This window comes from Erithacus rubecula, assembly GCF_903797595.1.
Source record: "Erithacus rubecula genome assembly, chromosome: 23".
Classification (NCBI taxonomy): domain Eukaryota; kingdom Metazoa; phylum Chordata; class Aves; order Passeriformes; family Muscicapidae; genus Erithacus; species Erithacus rubecula.
In genome coordinates, this window is record NC_136675.1 from 912,455 (window position 1) to 931,492 (window position 19,038).

Below are 19,038 nucleotides of genomic sequence, written 5' to 3' on the forward strand. Positions count from 1 at the left end.
ATATTAATTTGTATTCCCAAATTAGCCATCAAATCCCTTCTCAGTAAATAATAATCAGAATTAGGAACAAATAAAAGCTCCTGCATTTCAAACGCATTCCCCACATCTTCTAACAGTGGTGGAATAAAATACAACAGCTCATCTTTCCCACTTATCCCCTGAATGCTGCTGCCTAAATCCCTTCTGGACTTCCCTTATTGCCCCCTGTGTGTCCCTGTCCTTGATTACCTCTGGAAGAATGTGCAAACTCCCTCAACATGCTCCCAAGGGACCCTTCAGAGTTATTTTGGTATCATCATCCCTTGTGCTGGGAGCCCTTCCTGGCTTTCCCTTTCTCCCCTCCATGGATGCCCTGACATGTTTAGTCCCCGAAGATCCCACTGTACTCACTGATGAGATTTTCAGTGCTCTCTGGCTGCCCACTCTTCACAGTCCCCCTGATCTGTCACTCGTCCGTCTGCTGGTCACTCTCGGATGCCCAATCCATGCCCGGTGCCGCTGCCCCCCAAGGGAGCCGATCCCCCAAACTGGGTGCGGCACCTTCAGCTCCACTCGCTGCCCCCGCCCCGGATGGCGCGGGGCGCTGATGGCTCTGCAGTGTCCAGGCACAGCCGCAGCTCCCAGCGCTCCCCACCTGCGCCCCCCGCGAGGGGAATTTGGGTTGGTGGGAGGGGGCAGCGCCAAGGCCGGGCCCCCCCGCGCTGCCGTGGCGGGAGCGGCTGCAGTGGGGACCGAGTGCGGGCGGGAGCGGCCGAGAGCCCAGCGCTGCCCCAGCTCCATCCCTGCCCCTGCGCTGGGATGCTGTGCCACCAGTCCGGCCCCAGCTGCCGCCACTCGCCCCATGGCCCGGGCAGGAGCCGCCAGCCCCAGAGCAGCCGCTGGGGCTACGCGGGGAGCCCCGGGCCGGAGCAGTGCGGGCTCAGCAGCGCCGCGAGCTCTGATTGGCTGAGAGCATTTCGGCGATCATGTTTTTCTGAGATTACCCCGGCAATTGATGAGTCATCAACTTTTCGCGCTCTGATTGGCTGCAGCGCGCTCCGGCTGGTTTTGGATCGCTGCCCCGGATGGGGTTTCTTTGCGGAGCAGGAAGCTTGGGGCGCTGGGCAGGTGGGAGCTCAGCTGTGCCCAGAATTGCGCCCCCAGGTACGCGAGATCTCAGCGTGCCCATGGCGAGGGCTCGCCCGATGCCAGGGACCCCCCAAAGCCGCTCTGTCCCTGCCCCTGGCAGCCGCACAGGGGACAGAAAATGGAACCGAAGGTTCCTGGGTGGGGATTAGGACCGGGAGAGATCCCTCAGCAAACTCCGGCACGGCCACAACAGACCCAGGCTGGGCACGGCGAGTGAATTTATTACCAACTAAATCACAGCAACATAAGGAGAAGGAAAAGAAATCTCTCCAACTTCCCCCCGCCCAACGGGGATCACCTGGAACAGGGATTACCAGGGCTCTGCCCAACAGGAGTCACTGGGGATCCAACACCGGTTCTCCCATGCGGGGTGGAGCTGGAGCAGAGCATGAAGCTCTTCCCACACCCGGGGCACTCACAGGGCTTCCCTTAGTGGTGCCTCTGTTCGTGTCGGGTCAAGTGAGAGCTCCGGGTCCCTTCGTGTCTCCATCCCTCGATCGAGCCTGGTATGGACGTGCTGATGGGCAACGAGCTCAGAATTCCACCTGAAGGTCTTCCCACATTCCAGGCCGTTCCCTGGTGTGGATCTCCCAGTGCTTGGTGAGGTTGGAGCTCCAACTGAAACACTTCCCACATTTCCCACACCTGTAAGGCCATTCCCCAGTGTGGATGTTCTGGTGTACCCTCAGGTGGGACCTGAAGCAGAAGCTCTTCTCACATTCCAAGCACTTGTGGGGCTTTTCTTCCTCCTTCATCAAGCCGTGGCCTGGGAATGACAAAACCTGGTTTGAGGGGAAAAACAAGGTGGGGGCTCCTTGGGCTAGGGGCTCCTCCTGCCCAAATCCATCTCTAGAACGTAGGAGGTGTCTTGTGTCCATTAAATTCTACAAAATATCAATATTCAGCTCCAAAAAACTCTCCAAGGTGTTCCCCATCTCTGATCTCTCCACTTTGGGGTTCCAGAGGTTTCCCTTCCCTGGGATGATGGGGGCGGGGGTCAATGGCTCCAGAGGTTCCACCTTCTCCAGGGTCCTGCTTAGGGATGATCCAGGGACTTTTGGGAGTCCGTGGGGTCCCTTCTTCACTAATGTCTCACTCTGAGATCCCTGGGATCTCAGGGGTCCCTCCTCTCCTGATTCCCCCCCCCCCCCCCCCCCCCCCCGCTTTCCAGGCTGCCAGGGCCCCCCCCAGCTCCGGCATCACCCGTCTCTGCTCTCCCTGCTCTGCAGGTCCCAGGGGTTTCTCTTCTCTGCTCTCCCAGGGGTCCCCAGCACCAATGTCCTCCCCCTGCTGATACTGGGCAGTGGCCACATGGACCCCCAAAGACCCCCCCCAAGGGGCTCAGCTTTGGGCTCCTGCAAGATCCAAACATACAGACAGAAAAAAAAAAAACCACCCAGAGAGCGCCAGACAATATTTGGGGCTCAATTCTGCAATCTGCCAGCTCCAAACACACCCCAATAAAAACATCCTCTCAGGGACCTCCCGATAGATTTGGACGAGCTTTCCCTCCCCGTTCCCCTGCAGGATGTGCTGGGGGCGATGGCACCGTGGTCGGGGGTGCTGCGGCCACAGGGGGCACTGGAATCTCCTGTTTCTTCTCCTGTGCCTCCTCTTGCTCCTCCTCTTACTGCTCCTCCTTTTCCTATCTCCCTCCTCCTCCTCCAGCTCCTCCTCCTTCCTAATCCTACCTCCTCCCTAGTTTCTGTGCTCTGTATATTTAGAGTGGAGAACCTTGCTTGTTTTTAGAACTAGAACGAAGATCCCAGATAGAACAAGCTTTGCTGGTTTTAGTCAGAAGCATCAGCGACTAAAGGTCCTGTTTCCTTTGGTTTTGTCCCGTCCTTGCTCCTCCTCAGTGCTCAGGCTGGACTATGGGGTATCCTTGTTTGCTGCATTTTCGGATTTCCTCTTGGATCCTTTGGGCAGTGGGCTGTGCCCTGGGAGGATTCTTTGTGCTCCTTGGTGACATAGGAGAACCTTCCAAGCGGTTTGTGTGTGAGTTGCTGCTGTGATGTCACAGGAACATTGCCACATCCCACTGCTGTGGGACACAGAGGCCTCAGTGCCCAGAGCGGCTCTGGGTGCTGCTGATTGCCGGGGGATCCTCCTGCCTGAGGCATTCCCAGCACCAGCCCAGCCCTGACTGTCCTCCTGCGCTTGCAGGGGCACAGTCTGCAGACGTGTGCAGCGCAGCCACCATGATCCAGCAAGTGGCTGCTGCAGTTTGCACTCTGTACACTGTGGCTTATTCGGGATATTTTCTAACCCACTTGGCAAGTAAGTCGAGTTTTTGCCTCGGTGCAGCATCTGTGGCTTTGGGCTTGCTGTGTGCTTTCTGTTCTTCCTCTGGATCTAAGCTGACTTTGTAACCAAATTTCCATGAAGACACCATTGGTTTGGGAGGGCTCCTGCCAGTAGCTGCAGCTGGAAAAGGGGGTGTCTGCAGCCAGCGAGGCGTTTGCAGTGAGGCCTGGGGGTTCTGTTCCCTCAAGCAGGGCGTCTGTGGCACTGGAGCCTGGAGCTCCCTCGTTTGCTGCTCCATCCAAGAACTGACACAGCCCAGTACTTTGTGCTGTTCCCTTGCTTGCTCTGTGAAGGGACTGTGTCTCCTGCAGGGATACTGTGAAAGCAAAATGCTCTCTTGGGCTTGCCTTGCTCTGTGGCATTTCCCACCACAGCAATTCTTTTCCTACCAGCATCTGGTTCATGTTCCCTCTCCCATTGCAGGGCACTTCATGCGTGGATTCCAAGCAGCTCCTCCTTTGGTGAGTGGGAAGAAACCTTTGGTGTTCAGAATTGTGCAGCAAGTTGTGAGCTCTGTGTGTGGCAGCCCAGTGCCAACTGGGAGGCTGAAAGAAAGTTCCTGTCAGGGTCTTTGCAGCAGCAGCAGCAAAGGGACCCCTGGCAGTTTTCTCCTTTTCTGCTGAAGACTTTTAGAAGAGCTGCAGGTCTGGTTTTGCAGGCCGAAGATTGGCCTTAGCCATGACGAAATACTGAATTCCCAACAATAAGTGGCAATGTCAACTTGAGCCCATTGTTAGATTGAACAATTCTGAACTCTGTTTCTACTTAGTGCAGTTGGATGTGTAGCTGAGGATAAATAAGGGGATAACTGAAATAGAACTTCCTGTCCCTCATGCTACCATCTGTCCACAGGGCACAAAAGCTGCATCAGCACCTTCTCTGGCTCCCTCTGCTTCCAAAGAGAAAGAAGGCAGCAGTGAGCTTCCCGCTGTTCTGGGGGACAAGGGCGAACACCCTGTGCTTGGGGAATACAGCAGCAAGGCTCCCTCAGTGTGGGACAAGGATAGTGGAGATCTCCCGGCGTGGGAGGAGGAGGGTGGATGTCCCCTGGCATGGGATGAGCACAGCCAAGCTCCCACAGCGTGGGATGAGGGCGACGGACGTCTCCCGGTGTGTGACGAGGACAGAGGACATCCTGTGACTTCGGAAGGGGAGGATGAACATCCCCCAGCATGGGATGGAGATGGTGAAGGTCCTGTGGCTTGGAAAGATGATGGCAAACCTGCAGCATTTTGGGAAGAGGATGGAGAACCTGCAGCGTTTTGGGAAGAGAATGGAGAACCTGCAGCATTTTTTGAAGAGAATGGAGAACCTGCAGCATTTTTTGAAGAGAATGGAGAACCTGCAGCTTTTTTGGAAGAGAATGGAGAACCTGCAGCATTTTTTGAAGAGGATGGAGAACCTGCAGCATTTTTGAAAGAGGATGGAGAACCTGCAGCATTTTGGGAAGAGAATGGAGAACCTGCAGCATTTTTTGAAGAGGATGGAGAACCTGCAGCATTTTTGAAAGAGGATGGAGAACCTGCAGCCTTTTTGGAAGAGGATGGAGAACCTGCAGCATTTTGGGAAGAGAATGGAGAACCTGCAGCATTTTGGGAAGAGAATGGAGAACCTGCAGCATTTTTGAAAGAGGATGGAGAACCTGCAGCATTTTGGGAAGAGAATGGAGAACCTGCAGCATTTTTGGAAGACGATGGAGAACCTGCAGCATTTTGGGAAGAGAATGGAGAACCTGCAGCATTTTTGGAAGAGGATGGAGAACCTGCCTCTGCTTGGGAAGAGGACACTGAACCTCCCTCCGCTGCAGGATCCTGGGCTGAACATTGTGACAGCAGCACAGCCCTGGAGGCAGAGGGGAGAGAGGAGTGGTGCCTGATGCAGCTGAGTATGTCTGTTCTGTTCTGTGTGCCAGAGCAGGTGCTGTGTGTATGCCTCAGCATGAGCTGCACCCCGTGCTGCTCTGCAGCTGAGTGTCACAGAGCCATTTCTTGTCCTTCCCCAGCTGAGACCAAGGGTCCAGGTAGTGGGGCTGCATTCTGGCTCTGCTGCAAGGCAGGGTCTCCATTTGGAAGGGAGCATCTTCCATGTGGTTTCTTTCAGGGAACATCGTGAGCATGGGGGACCCTGCTGAGAAGTACCTGGAACTGGAGCAGATTGGCCAAGGGTAAGTGCATAGCAGTTCCTTCTGCACAAGCAGGGCCCAGGTATTTTGCTGGTGCAGGATCAAGTAAGAAGTCAGGAGAGCTCCAAACACCTTCAGACACTGGGCTGTGAACCTGCTGTCTCTCAGTCCTGATCAGAATTAGTAACTGTGGTCAGAAAGCACCGTCAAAGGCCCCTGAGCCTGGCAGTGTCCTGCCTGCAGCAAGGAGCAGGACCTGGAAGATCTTCTGTGCCTGGAATTTTCTTGCCTTAAAGAGCAGTTCACCATCTGGTGACTCTCAGAAAACAGGTCTCAAAAAGATTTACTAAGTGCTTTTTTCAGCACAGGTCATAAATCTTGTGCATTCAGTAACAGACACAGAGCTGCTGCACTCAAAGGGAAAATGTATCACCTGCCTGATGGCAGGGCCTTTGGGAATCCTGCAAGTTTTAGGCAGGAAATGCAAAAGGATGAAATACATTTTTTACAGTTCTTTAGACACCCACCCCCTACTCAGGTTTTGAACTAAAGGAATTCAGCGTGGGCATTTGGGATTTGCTGCAGCCCTTTTCCTTTGTATTAGGCTCAGTTTTCTCTTGCACACCTTGCCTGGCAGATGGCTGGTGGCTGCTGCTCTGTTGTTGGAAGGGTCGATGCACCCAGATGTTCTGTGAATGCTGCAGGCAGCAGAGATCTCCTGTCTGGGCTGGCTTCACTCCCAGGCCCTAAAGCCTTCTTTCTTCTCTGCTGTTTTGTCTCCAGGGCTTTCGGAACTGTTTATAAAGGACTCGACAGGGCCACTGGAGGAGAGGTCAGTGCCCACACGTCCAGCACGGCTGGCAGCTCTCGAGGTCTTTCCCCTCTGCTGGGAGCTGTGGCTGGAGCTCTGGGGGCCCAGCAGAGCTTTCCTGCACAGGCTGCTCCTCTGAAGGCAGAGCAGTGTCACCTTCAGAACACAGCTGGGACACACTTGGTCCCTCTGAAGTGCCCAAAGGAACGCAAGGAGGGCAGCAGTGTCTGTCAGAGCAGGACACGCTGCCTTGGTCTTCATATCTAAAACCATGAATGCTTCAACTGGTGGAGACTGAGGCCCAATTTGTCTTCATCCCAGCCTTGGACAGGAGCACCATTTAGCAGTGTTTCCACCCTACTTTTCACCTACTTTTCATCTTCAAAGGATACCTCACAGTCTAATTAGGGAGAGATCCTGCCTGGGCTCAGTTTGGGGTTTTAGTCCTACTGCAGCACTCCCTCTCACAGAGAGAGAGGGAGAGAAATGAGAAGATGGGTGTCCAGAGCAAAGCTCTCTCCTGAACCCTGCAGCTGTGTTTGGGTCTGGTGTCAGTGATAGCCTGTGACAATGGATATCTGTGTTTGCTTTGTTGTACAATCCCAAACAGAGCAGCAGCATTTGAAATCACGACCAAATCCCATAGAATTGCTAAAGGGCTCTGGGCTGTTTTGCTCTGCTTCACAGGACCAGAGTTACCTCCTGCTTGCAAAATGTGTTTAAAGAATAATGATCATAATGATCATCATGATGGTGGTAAACTAAGGCCATTTGAGAAGACTGTAGTTGTAGAAAATGTTGTCAGAGCTTTGAGGCTGACAGTTGAGGGACCATTAATGCAGGGCTTACAAGGCCAAATGTCTCTGGCCACGTGCCCTGTAAGCAGCCCCCAGTGGGCAGAGGAATGGGCTGTGGGAATGGCACTTGCTGAGCTTTGCTGTCCCATCCCAAGGCAGTTTGACACAGCCTGACTCTGTCACTCCAAAAAGATTTGCTCCGTGTTTGCTGTGGTCTCCTGCCACAGACCCCTCCAGTTAAAGGTCTACAATGTCCCTTCAGGTGGCCATAAAGAAAATGAGTATCAGAGACAAGAACAGCGAAAGAGCTGTGAATGAGATCCTGGTCCTGAAAGGCAAGAAGAACCCCAACATTGTCAACTCTTTGGACAGGTGAGTGCTCCAGTTCTTATCCCGTGCAAGGCCCTGTGTTAATCTTCCATCCATAGTCTGTAGCCTGTTTTGAAAAAGCCTGACCCAGCCATATCTTCACAAAACAACAGCCTGGCAATTCACTCCCCCCATGATTTTGTTTGGTTTTTTTCTTCAAGTTGACCCCATTTGCTGTGTCTTATGACAAGTGCTGATAAACCATGGCAGAAATTATTTCCCTTGGCTTCTTCTTCCCAACTCTTTTCCATTGCTGCACATGCCAGGAAGTCCAGGTTTCCAGAAATGCCTCCTTTGCCCATTCTTCAATGGCCTTGTCTGTTTTTGAAGGGACTTTGTGCGAGGTTTTCCAAACAGTTGATAACTTTTGTCCCAAGTGCTGTACAGCCTCCTTGCCTGGATAACTCTGGAAGTTGTGTTGCCTTGTTCTGGAGGGAATGGTGGAACTGATGAGTTCAGATGCTGAACCAGCTAGGGGCAAGTGTTGTGGTTCCACATTGGTCTGGGCTGTTGCTAAACAGCATTTTTCACTTGCTTGCCATCTAAGGCATCTCCTTTCTCACAGGTGTCTTCTTCTCCTTCAGACTGTGTAGATTCCAAGGCCTGTGCAGGCTGGCAGGAACGTCTCTCCATCTGATTCTGTTCTCATTGACAAGTGACCTGGAAACAAAACTCCACTTGAGGCTTTTCCCTGGGGGAATTGAGCAGTGCACATTCATCTCCATGCCATTGTTCTCCTCTTCCAGCTTCCTTGTTGATGAAGATCTCTGGTTGGTCATGGAATATATGGATGGAGGAACTTTGCAGGACATTGTCAGGCAGACAAGCATGGCTGAAGGAGAGATGGCAGCTGTCAGTCGGGAGGTGAGAGATCCTACTTGTGCTTCCCAGGGCTTGGACATGATGGTCCTTCCAAACAGGGTGTAAGAACAGGAGTGACTCCATGCTCAGGGCTTTGCTTCTGTGCTGCTTTTATGAATTGGAGGAGAAAGAGCCTCTGAAGTGAATGGCCAGCCAGTATCACACTTCCACTCTGTCCTTGTCCTCTTTCCTGCTCTTGTGGTACTCTCTCTTTCTTTTTTGGATTTGATTTGTTCTCAGCAAAGCCTTGAACCGTTTGCCTGGAGCTTGTCTGCACTGTCTCCTGCCCTGTCACAGCAAAGTTACTGCAGGGAGAATTCTAAACTGTCCTTTCCTGTGTGATTTTTCTGGCAATTGATTTTTACCCTTGTGTTTCTTGTTCTCTCTCAGTGTCTGCAGGGCTTGGATTTCCTCCATTCCAACTGGGTGATCCACAGAGATCTGAAGAGCTCCAACATCCTCCTGGGAATGGACGGCTCTGTCAAGCTGGGTGGGTGTTCCTGGCCAGGCACAGTGCTCCCGGGGTGTGGGTGTGAGGCTGTTCCCAGTGAGGGCCAGAGCCCCACAAGTGCTGCTGGGGGCACTGCCCGGCCCCTGCTGCCAGCTGAGAGTGGCTGCCCCATGCAGAGAGCTCAGCAGAGGAGAAGGGTGTCAGCAGTGGCTTTGCTCTGGGTATGGCCATTCCAGAGGGATGGGACTTGGAATCTAAACTTCAAGGGAATCAGTAAAAGCCACTGCATGAACACTGAGGGTTTCTTTGAGGGTCGAGTTCCATCATTCCTTGGCCACAGCCCTGAGGACTTTTCCAGACTTTTCACTACTGCATTCTCAGACTGAGAGTGGGGAATCTTTGTGGTTGCTTTCCTCATCCCAGCCCTCTCTGACAGTGTTTGTTTCTGTCCTCAGCTGATTTTGGCCTCTGCGCTCAGCTCAGCTCTGAGCAGGACCAGTGCAGCTCCATGGTGGGCACAGCTCACTGGATGGCCCCAGAAGTTGTGACCAGCTCTCCTTATGGCCCCAAGGTGGACATATGGTCCTTGGGCATTGTGACCATCGAGATGGTGGAAGGAGAACCTCCTTACTTCAAGCAAACAGGGGCTATGGTAAGAGGCAAATTCTCCAGTGTTTGCAGAGGCCTGTGAGCACAGGGTGACCCTGCAGTGGGAGAAGCAGCTGGAGGTTTCTGCATGTTGGGAAGGGAATTCCCAGAGCACTCAAGCCTGAACACAGATGAATATTTGACAGGGTTTTAAGTTGTTGCAGTTCTTCTGTCTGTGAGGATGATCTGAAGCCAGTGTATCAGCTCTGATGTTATCTTGCAAAAACCCCCCAAATCAACCCCAAAACCCACCCCAAACCCAACAAGTTTTCTGAAGGAGTTTCTAAAAGAGGTTTTGCACTATGAACTCCCCCCTGATTTTTCTCACTGGGAAACTTGTCTAAAACATGATGATGATTGCTTAACGTCCTCATAGTCCAATGTATTTCCTTCCTAGTCCAAGCTACTTTCTCTGCCATCAAGCCTGAGCTCTCAGCAACCCAAACCTCCTGTTCCTTGCCTGGCAGTTTCTGGGATGGGCATAAGGAATGCATTTACTTCATTATCAGTGGCACTGCACGCATGCTCCTTTGAAATAACACAGGAGGATCGCAGGGACTCTTGAAAAGAGTCTGTAAAGCTGGTGTCCATATTTGGAGAAACAAAATGAGCTATTTCTGATGGAGGTTCCTACTAACAAAGTCAGCCAATGAAACTGGCTCTCAAGGCAAGATCATTTGAATGTTGCAATGGCTGTGGCTGCATCAGGGTTTGGGGTTTTTGGTTGGCATAGAAAAATGAGCCGTGAGCAGCATCTCTGCCGGGGAGGAAACTGCCCCTGGAGCAGGGGCTGAGATCCCGGGCTCGCTGTGAGCACTGGTGGGTGTGCAGGGAGCTGGCAGAGCGCCGCGTTTGCTGTTCCCGCAGGCTCGCGCTCTGATCCGGCAGAACGGGACCCCGCAGCTGCAGGAGCCCCGGCGCCTGTCGGCTCTGATGCGGGACTTCATCGAGTGCAGCCTGGAAGTGGACGAGGAGCGGCGCTACTCTGCCCAGGAGCTGCTGCAGGTAAGCGCGAAGCGGCTGCGGAGGAAACTGCGGAGAGAGGAAGGGAAGGGGTTTTCTGGGGGGCCCCCCAAGGAAATAATCTCTGAATGTTGCATTTGAGCTGTAGGAGAGCGGCAAAAAGGATAATGCAACATAATTCATGTAATGGAGAAGAAAAAGAGAGAGCTTTTATTTAGAGAAACACTACACTTATATAGGGTAGTTCATGCCATACAGAATAGAAAATCTCATTGGTCCAATAAGGTAACATCTCGTTGAAAACACGCTTTTATGAAAACATCACGTCTCTCATGTTTCCAGCAGGTGTTTAATCGTTGTTATAAGTTTTTGTCCTTGAGAAAGCAAGCAGCCTGAGAAAGGGCTGCTTTTTTTGGCTCCCAGCAGTATCCTAATTACATCCGATAATCTCCAGTCTTGCTGCTTTTCACATGCAAAGCAAGCAGAATCCTCGCCTTCTTTGGCTTTGCTGGGTCCTTTCGAGGTCATCTGGACATGGTGATCCACAACGAGCAGGGTCATCTTCAAGTGGATCATGTGGCTCAGAGCCCTGCCTGATCTGAGCTTGGATGCTTGCAGGGAGGAGGCATCTCCCACATCTCAGGGCACCCTCTGTTCAGTGTTTCCCCACTCTCCTGGTAAAAAAATTCTTCCTTAGACCTAATCTGAGTAATGGTTCATTTCTTTCTTTTTTATCCTTTGGGCAGCACCCATTTTTGTCATCAGCGAAGCCTCTCTCCAGCCTGATCCCTCTGATCACTGCAGCAAAGCAACCACAGGTGCAGCAGAGATGAAGCACTTGAGAACAGCTTTGTCTTACAGTTATTAGGACTAGTTAGCTTTGGTAGTTAGCATTGCTAGTTAATTAGGGTCGTTATGACAGTCTGTTTGTTATGGCAGTTTTTGGAATAAAAACTCTCTTAAACCTCAACACCTTTATGTCCCTTCCTTCTGCCCCTGTGACTCGGCTGCCCCGAGTAATGCGAGGAGAGGGCGAGCCCAGCCTGGCACTGAGCTGAGCCCCAGCAGAGCCTGGCAGAGCCCAGAGCTGAGCCCCAGCAGAGCCTGGCAGAGTCCAGAGCTGAGCCCCAGCAGAGCCTGGCAGAGTCCAGAGCAGCCTTGGCATCTGCAGACAGCCTGGAAGGAGGCACTTGGAGCCTTCTCGACCACAGCCAACTCTTGGTTACAAACTGTGAGTGCTGGGAAATGCCACTGGTTCTGGAGTGGCACAAGGGGTCCGGGGAAGGCCCAAGTGCTCCATGCAAAAGAAAAACCCTCCCAGTGTTGGAGAAAACCCACGCCTTTATCCCCCCCTCCCACAGTGGGGAAGAGGGACAAAAAAAATTAATCCTAAACCAAGTGGAGCAGGTGAAGGGGAGCAGCCCCGGACCTTCCACCCCTGCAAGCCAAAGTGTCCCACGGGTGTTGGTTTCTGTTGGGCTCCCTGCCCCAGCCCAGCCCCAGCCAGGACAGGGTGGGGTGGGCGCTGGGGGCTGCAGGCAGGGATGTTGCTGTCTGATTAGGAACAGCAAATAATGCAGTAACACACACGACTGCTTCAATGTAGCAAGAACCAACGATTTATTGAAAAGCCATCACATTCATATAAGACAGATTGTGCAAAACAAAATAGAAAAGACTCATTGGTTTAAGGCAACACTTTTTTGAAAACATGTTTTCTGTAGAACATCATGAGACACACACACGGCTTTGTGATCAACAACAGGTGTTCCTCTATGTTATTCATTCTTTTTGTTGTTGTTTATCACTGAGAAAAGTCCCCAGGTTGGGAAAGATCGGAGTTGGAGCTGAGAAAGCTAACAGCCTGGGAAAAATCCGAGATGGATTTTTCCACAAGCCTTCAGCAGTGCCTACACAGGGACATGCATTTGGTGCCACCTGCGAATGCAAGCAGGGGAGGGGGCTGTGGCAGTGACGGGTGAAAGGAACAGTGTGAATGTGACTGAAACAAACCGTGGGAATCTGCCTGGAAACAGCGCCAGGGACTTTTAAATAAGAAGCAACAAAAGAGATTGTCATTTCTAGAAAATGGTACTAATGGCCATGGACTGTTGTTCAGCCAAGGGTGTGTTAAAATTCTTGAACTAGAGAACAAAGACTTATGAGAATTATTTATTTTTTTAAAATTTTTCTCTTTTTTTACTTTAAAAAAAAAAAAAAAAAGGAAAAAAGAAAAGTATGTGTGCATGTGTGTGTGCGTACTGGAGGGGAGACGAGACAGATCGGGAAGTCCTGAACCTTCCGGGGACTACAGACAGGAACCGGGAAGCAGTGACATGATCTGACTGTGACCCCCATCTCCTGTGTGGGGACAGGGGAGGGAATGGAGAATAAAGGGAAATCCGGGAAGGAGAGAAGGGTGAGGGGAAGATGTTTTCGAAGGAATTATTTTACTTCTCATTCTCTTGCCCTGACTTGTTTGATAATAAATTCAATTAATTTCCCCAAGTCAGGTGTGCTAATCAGTGATTAAACTCTCCCCGCCCCCTCGATCCTTTCCTAGGGTGTTCTGTTTCCTGCCCAGAGTGAGGAGGGAAGTGACAAAGAGATTTTGGCCTCTCTCAGGCATCCCCGGCTGCGGCTCGAGCTCCTGCCGAGGCTCCAAGTGGATTCCGGCTCCATCCCGGACTCACCTCCGGCTCCCATCGCCCTCAGCTCCTGATCACCCCGAACCCCCGGCGGTTCAGGGCAGCAGCGGTTCCTTGGCCCGATGTCCGGGCCGGGCGCGGCGTGGGAGCCGCTCCTCAGGCGAGGTTTCCGAGCAATGGCGGAGCTCGGGAAAGGGAGGGGAATCGTGCTGTGTGCAGAGCCCGCCCCTCGCTGCGATTGGCTGATTCTGCCTCGTTCTCGCGCGCTGATTGGGCAGGACAAAAAACGGCCTGGCCCCGGTACCGCCGGCGCAGCAGCGGTGGCGCAGCATAAGCCGCCATGGTCGGCGACTGTGTGCGGGCACGGGAGCAGCGGCGGCGGCGGCGGCGGCGGCGGCCGCGGCCGGAGCTTGGAGGCGCCTCCAGCGCAGTGTCCCGGGAACGGAGCAGCCACCTCTGTCCTCCCCACAGAGCCCCCTGCCGCCCCTCCGCCCGCAGCGAGCCCCGAGCCCCCGCAGAACCGGGTGTGGCTCCCACCTGCGCTGGGGCCGCCTCCGAGCTCCACCGCCGCCTCACCGCTTGTTCCCAGTCACCGCCTGTATGATCCTGGGCATTCTCAGAGTGTTCCAAATCACTCCCAGTAGGATGCCCGTTGCCCCCAACATTGTCTCAGGGGCTCCCAGTCATCCCCGGTATGATTCCTCTCACTCTCAGTTACTCTCTGTCAGATTTCAGTGTGGCCCCAGTCACAGCTTCTATGATGCCGTTCGCCCCTGCTGTCGTCCCAGTTGCTCCCAGTATAAGTCTAGTGACCCCAGTATGATCCCAGTAACTCCCAGACACTCCCGCTATGAGACCCGTTTAATCCCTGTCACCTCCAGTATGATCCCAGTTACTCCCAGACATTCCCAGTACTACGCCAGTCACTCCAGGTGTCAGTCCCACTATGACACCAGCAAGACCCCAGTATGGGCCAGCTGCTCCCAGTATGATCACAGTTACCCCTGCCTTATTCCAATTTCTCTTATTCATCCCTAATATAGATCTGATCACTCCCAGTATGATTCCAGTCAATTCCAAGATGATTCAAATCACTCCCAGTCTCTCCCAGTATATCTCAGTTGTTCCCTGCATGCTGTCAGTTGCTCCCAGTAGCCCTTAGCGTGGTGCCAGTATTTCCCAGTTCTGCTCACTAGTGCTCCAGTTTTACTCCCAGTGGGTTTTTGTCCCAATCCTCGTTGACCCAGTCTGTCCCAGGCCCTTCCCGGCAGCCGCCGTCGTTTCCCAGATCCTGCCCCACTCTGCCCCATTCCTGGGCACTGGGACCCCCCTGCACCCCCTTTCCCGGCAATCCTCCTCTGCCAGCCCCTGGCTCCCCTGTTTCCGTGACCCCGGGACCCCCGGCCTCCCATTCCCGGCCAGCCCGGAGCACCTCACCTCCGGCCTCCCTTTCCTGGGAAACCCATACGAGAGATAGAGAGAGAGAGAGAGAGAGAGAGAGGAAGAGAGAGAGAAGGAGATTGGGAATCAGGGGTCGGGGTCCCAGCGCCCAGCCGTGCTCCGCCGGGGGTGGGATCCGCACCAGCAGGAAAAATTGGATCGGCGGATCGCGGCGCGGCAGCCCGGCCCGGGGGTCCCAGGTGGATCACTGAGGGATTCGGAGGGGTCCGAGGAGGGGATCCAGGTGAATTTCCGGGAATTCCCCCTTTTCCCCTCCCCCCGCGCTCCCTCGGGCACTTTCGCTTTCGGGTCTCTCGAGCCGCGCCACAGCTGCGAGCGGGGACGGCTGCGATGGCTCCAGCCCTGGGGCTGGGGCTGCTCTTGGGGCTCCTGGAGAGCCTGGGGGGCGCTACGAAAGGTGAGTGGGACACCCCCGAAACCGGGACCCCCCTGAACCTCAATTCCCGGGCACTGGGACCCCCCTGAACTTCCATTTCTGGGCACCAGGAGCCCCCTAAACCTCCATTCGCGGGCAGGGGAACCCTCGGAATCCCCATTTTCGGTATTTTGAGCCCACTCAATCCCCTTCTCCAGCATCGGGACCCCCCTGTACCTCCTTATCTGGCACGGAGACCCCCTGAATCCCCATTTTCTGGTCACCAGCACCCCTTGAACCCCCATTTCCGAGCACCGGAACGCCCTTGAGCCCCGAATTCCGGGAAGGAAACTCCCCCTTAACACGCATTCCCCAGCATGAGAACCCTGGAACCCCCATTTTTTGGGCACGGGGACTGCCCCGTTCTCCCTTCCCCAGCACCGGGACCCTCATGCACCCCCTTATCCGGGTCTGGGATCCCCCCGCACCCCCGTCAGTGTTCTGGGACCCCCCTGTACCCCCATTCCCGGTCATCCCACACCCCAGATCCGCCCTTTTCCTCGGCTTTTGGACCCCCAGTTCTCCCAGATTTCTGCGTCCCCCCAGTTCTGCATTCCCGTCGCTTCCTGGAAGAGGGTTCCAGGGGGTCCCGGGGGGTCCCCCGGGGTCCCAGGGGTCTCAGCAGAGATCCAGATGAATTCCCTGGAATTCCCCTTCACTCCCGTGTCACTTTTGCGTCTCCCAAACTTCGTCCCCGCGATCCGCCCGCCCCTCCCAGCCCCAGCCCCCCTTTCCCGTGACCCAGGGACCCCCTGGACCCCCATTCCTGCCTTTCCCTGCTCCCAGATCCTCCTTTCCTTCAACACCGGTGTCATAAATGGATTCTCAGATTTATCCAATTAATCAAACAAGATTAAATTTAGCAGTAATTTATTTATAATAGCAATTGTATATAAATGAATATAATCAAAGTATATTAGTTACATATATCTGAGTATATACTAATTTGGCAGTGAGTAATTTAGTATAATTGAGGTTTGGCTCAATTAAAGCATAAGCAAAACCAACTGGGAATACACTGACTGGGGGTACAGATAGGGCCCTTCCCTCTGCACCGAATTAATTGAGCTAAAATTCTCACTTATATACTGTGTGATAATACATATTAATATAGAATCTTCTGGAAAGCTCCTCCTAGTTTCTATTCCTAAAATCCTAAATGTGTTGCGCATACTTCACTGGTAGTTGGGGGTCTCTTGTCCCTTTGGAGGTCTTATTTCCGATGAAGGCTCTGGGTCTTCCTCAGTGTCTGCTGTATAAGCTTGCAGGTAGCACAAGCGCACTAAACTTAGAGTTATGTAACTAAGTATATGTTCCCATATATTCCAGTGTCCAATGCCTGGAATCATCCCAATCTGGTGCAATTCAAGTTCGAAACTTTATTTCTATCTGCTGTTACCAGATCTACATCTTTACTATCCCTACTCCCACCAAACATCTGGAGAATTCAGCTTTATCCCTTTTTTTTTCCTTTTAGCTTTGTAACAATCAAGTAGATTTTTTCAATTGATATAAAGCAACAATATTGCTAATATAGTTATAATTGAATTAGCACGAATCACATTTATAAAACCAGGGAACCCCTGGACCCCCTTTCCTGGGTACAAGAACCCCCTGGATCCCCCATCCCGCCTCTCCCAGTCCCTTCCCTGAGCCTTGGACCCTTCCCAGCTCTCCTGCTCTCCCTGTTCCACTTCCTGCCCCCCCAGTCTCTGTGTTCCCCCAGTTCTTCACTCCCTGTTCATCCTGTGGGGGGTCCCAGGGGGTCTGGGAGGATCCCTGGGGGATTGTGGAGGGTTCCAGGGGGGATTCTGGGCTCTGGGACCCCCTTGAATTTCCAGTCCCGGGCACTGGGACCCCCCCTGCACTCCCTTATCCAGTACCAATGCACCTCTTTTCCCATCCATTCTGCCCTTTCCACCCCCAGCCCCCCCCCCTTTTCCTTGACCCTGAGATGCCCTGGACTCCCATTCCTGCTTTTCTCAGCCCCCAGCCCCGCTCTTCTCTCTGCATTAAGGACTCCCGAGCCTCCCATTCCAGCCCTCCCAAGTCTCCCCACCTTGTGACCCCTCTTTCCTTGGCACTGGGGACCCCTGGATGCTTTTTCCTGGGCACAAGGATACCCTTGAACCCCCATCCTATTCTTCCAGTCCTTGTATCCCCCTTTCCTGGGCACAAGGATTCCCTGGAACCCCCATCCCACCTCTCCGAGTCCTTGTATCCCCCTTTCCTTGACACTGGGAGTCACCTGAGCCCCCATTCCTGGACAATGGGGCCCCATGCACCCCCTTCCCAGCTCCCCCAGTTCCCCTTTCATTGATCCATGACCCCGTCAACCCCCCCAAATTTCCTTGTCCCCCCAGTTCTCCACTCCTTGCATTACCTGCACGTAGCAGTGTCAGAGCCCAGCCCAGGGATCCCTGAGTTCATGTCCATTGGGTATCTGGATGGGATCCCCTTCGAGCGCTACGACAGTGAGCGGGGCCGGGCAGAGCCGCTGACACAGTGGATAAAGGATGGAGTTGAGCCGGGATATTGGGATAGGAAAACCCAGATCAGTGAGAGGATCCAGCACATGGATGCCTGGAACCTGGAGACGCTGCGGGAGCGGTACAACCAGAGCTGGGGTAAGTGGAGGTATCCGTGGGGCTGGGATGAAATCTCTGGGATTGGGATGGGAACTGTGTGGCTGGGATGGGAACTGTGGTGCTGGGATAGGATCTGTGGGGCTGGAATGAAATCCCTGGGGCTGGGATGGGGATCTGTGGGACTGGAAGGGGGCTCTGTGGGGCTGGGCCAATTCCATGGGTCTCTGTGGTCCCCCCAGGTCTCCATACGAGGTTGCGAGTTTCCGGCTGTGATCTCCTGTCTGATGGGAGCGTCCATGGATTCTACCGGAATGGCTATGATGGGCGGGATTTCATCTCCTTTGACTTGGAATCCAGGAGATTTGTAGCGGCCAACAGCGCTGCTGAGATCACCAGGAGGCGCTGGGAACATGAGAACGAGGTTGAGAGGTGGACAAATTACCTGGAGCACGAATGCCCGAAATGGCTCCATAAACATGTCAGATATGGGCAGAAGGAGTTGGACCACAAAGGTGGGAACAGAATTCCTGTGGGAATGTGGGATTTGGGAATGGAGAACTTGGGAACATGGTAATTCCAGTGGGAATTCCATGGGCAGATCTCACCTCCATCCCATTCCCATGGAATTCCATGGATGTCTCTCACTGTTCTCTCACTCCAGAGCCCCCCGATGTCCATGTGTCCGGGAAAGAGGAACACGGGGTGCTGATCTTGTCCTGCCACGCATACGGATTCTACCCCCGCACCATCACAGTCAACTGGATGAAGGGGGATGAAATCCGGGATCAGGAGACGGAGTGGGGCGGGGTTGTTCCCAACAGCGACGGCACCTTCCACACCTGGGCCAGGATCGAGGTGCGGCCGGAGGAGCGGGAGCAGTACCGGTGCCAGGTGGAGCATCCTGGAATGTCAGAGCCCGGGATCTTCGCTTGGGGTGAGGCTGGGAATGTGGAATGTGGGATTTGGGAATTTGGAATTCCCAAATGGGAATTCCCCTCCCCCTCCTCACTATTGCACAATTCCCAGAGCTGACATCTGGCGGGAATCTCACCGTGGCGGTCACTGTGTCCATTGTTGCTGCCATCATCATCCTCATTGTCCTCATTGAATTAGTCGTCTGGAGACGCCAATACGGTAACACATGGGATTGGGGATCAGGAAGGGGCACAGATCCACTCAGCACCATTGTGGGAATCCTGTGCCACCAATGCTGATCCCACTGCTTTTCCACAGGGAAGAGGGACAGGATTAGATACAACATGGCAGCCAGTGAGTACCAGTGATGGATCCAGCTCTGGATCCCCTCCATGTGGATCCCAGGATGGATCCTGGGGTTAATCCCAGTGTGTGATCCATGCTGGAAACTCATGGATCTTCTTTTTCTGCAGGAATTGACATGGGAACAACAGCTTGACTGCAGGTATGGAGCGGGATCAGGGAGGGATTCCAGATTAGAGCAGGAGTCCAAA

General features: G+C 53.5%; 2 protein-coding genes and 1 long non-coding RNA gene across 3 annotated transcripts in view; 2 read left to right on the plus strand and 1 right to left on the minus strand.

The window, feature by feature from the left end:
- Nucleotides 1–19,038, minus strand: part of LOC306811815 — a 152,368-nt gene that overhangs the window by 112,267 nt on the left and 21,063 nt on the right. The gene's annotated exons all lie outside the window — the stretch shown is intronic.
- On the plus strand, nucleotides 5,038–11,523 carry LOC306811801 (serine/threonine-protein kinase PAK 3-like). Its single transcript, XM_079325828.1, has 7 exons — nucleotides 5,038–6,389; nucleotides 7,428–7,537; nucleotides 8,281–8,398; nucleotides 8,786–8,885; nucleotides 9,302–9,498; nucleotides 10,362–10,499; nucleotides 11,204–11,523. The coding sequence occupies exons 1-7, from the start codon at nucleotides 6,195–6,197 to the stop codon at nucleotides 11,288–11,290; spliced, it is 945 nt and encodes a 314-aa protein (XP_079181954.1). The 5' UTR covers nucleotides 5,038–6,194; the 3' UTR covers nucleotides 11,291–11,523.
- On the plus strand, nucleotides 14,729–18,922 carry LOC306811733 (class I histocompatibility antigen, F10 alpha chain-like). The gene is given in 6 exon segments (XM_079325710.1): nucleotides 14,729–14,963; nucleotides 17,345–17,608; nucleotides 17,809–18,081; nucleotides 18,231–18,503; nucleotides 18,596–18,717; nucleotides 18,719–18,922. Coding segments are annotated over 6 exon segments (1,188 nt in total). The 5' UTR covers nucleotides 14,729–14,896; the 3' UTR covers nucleotides 18,908–18,922.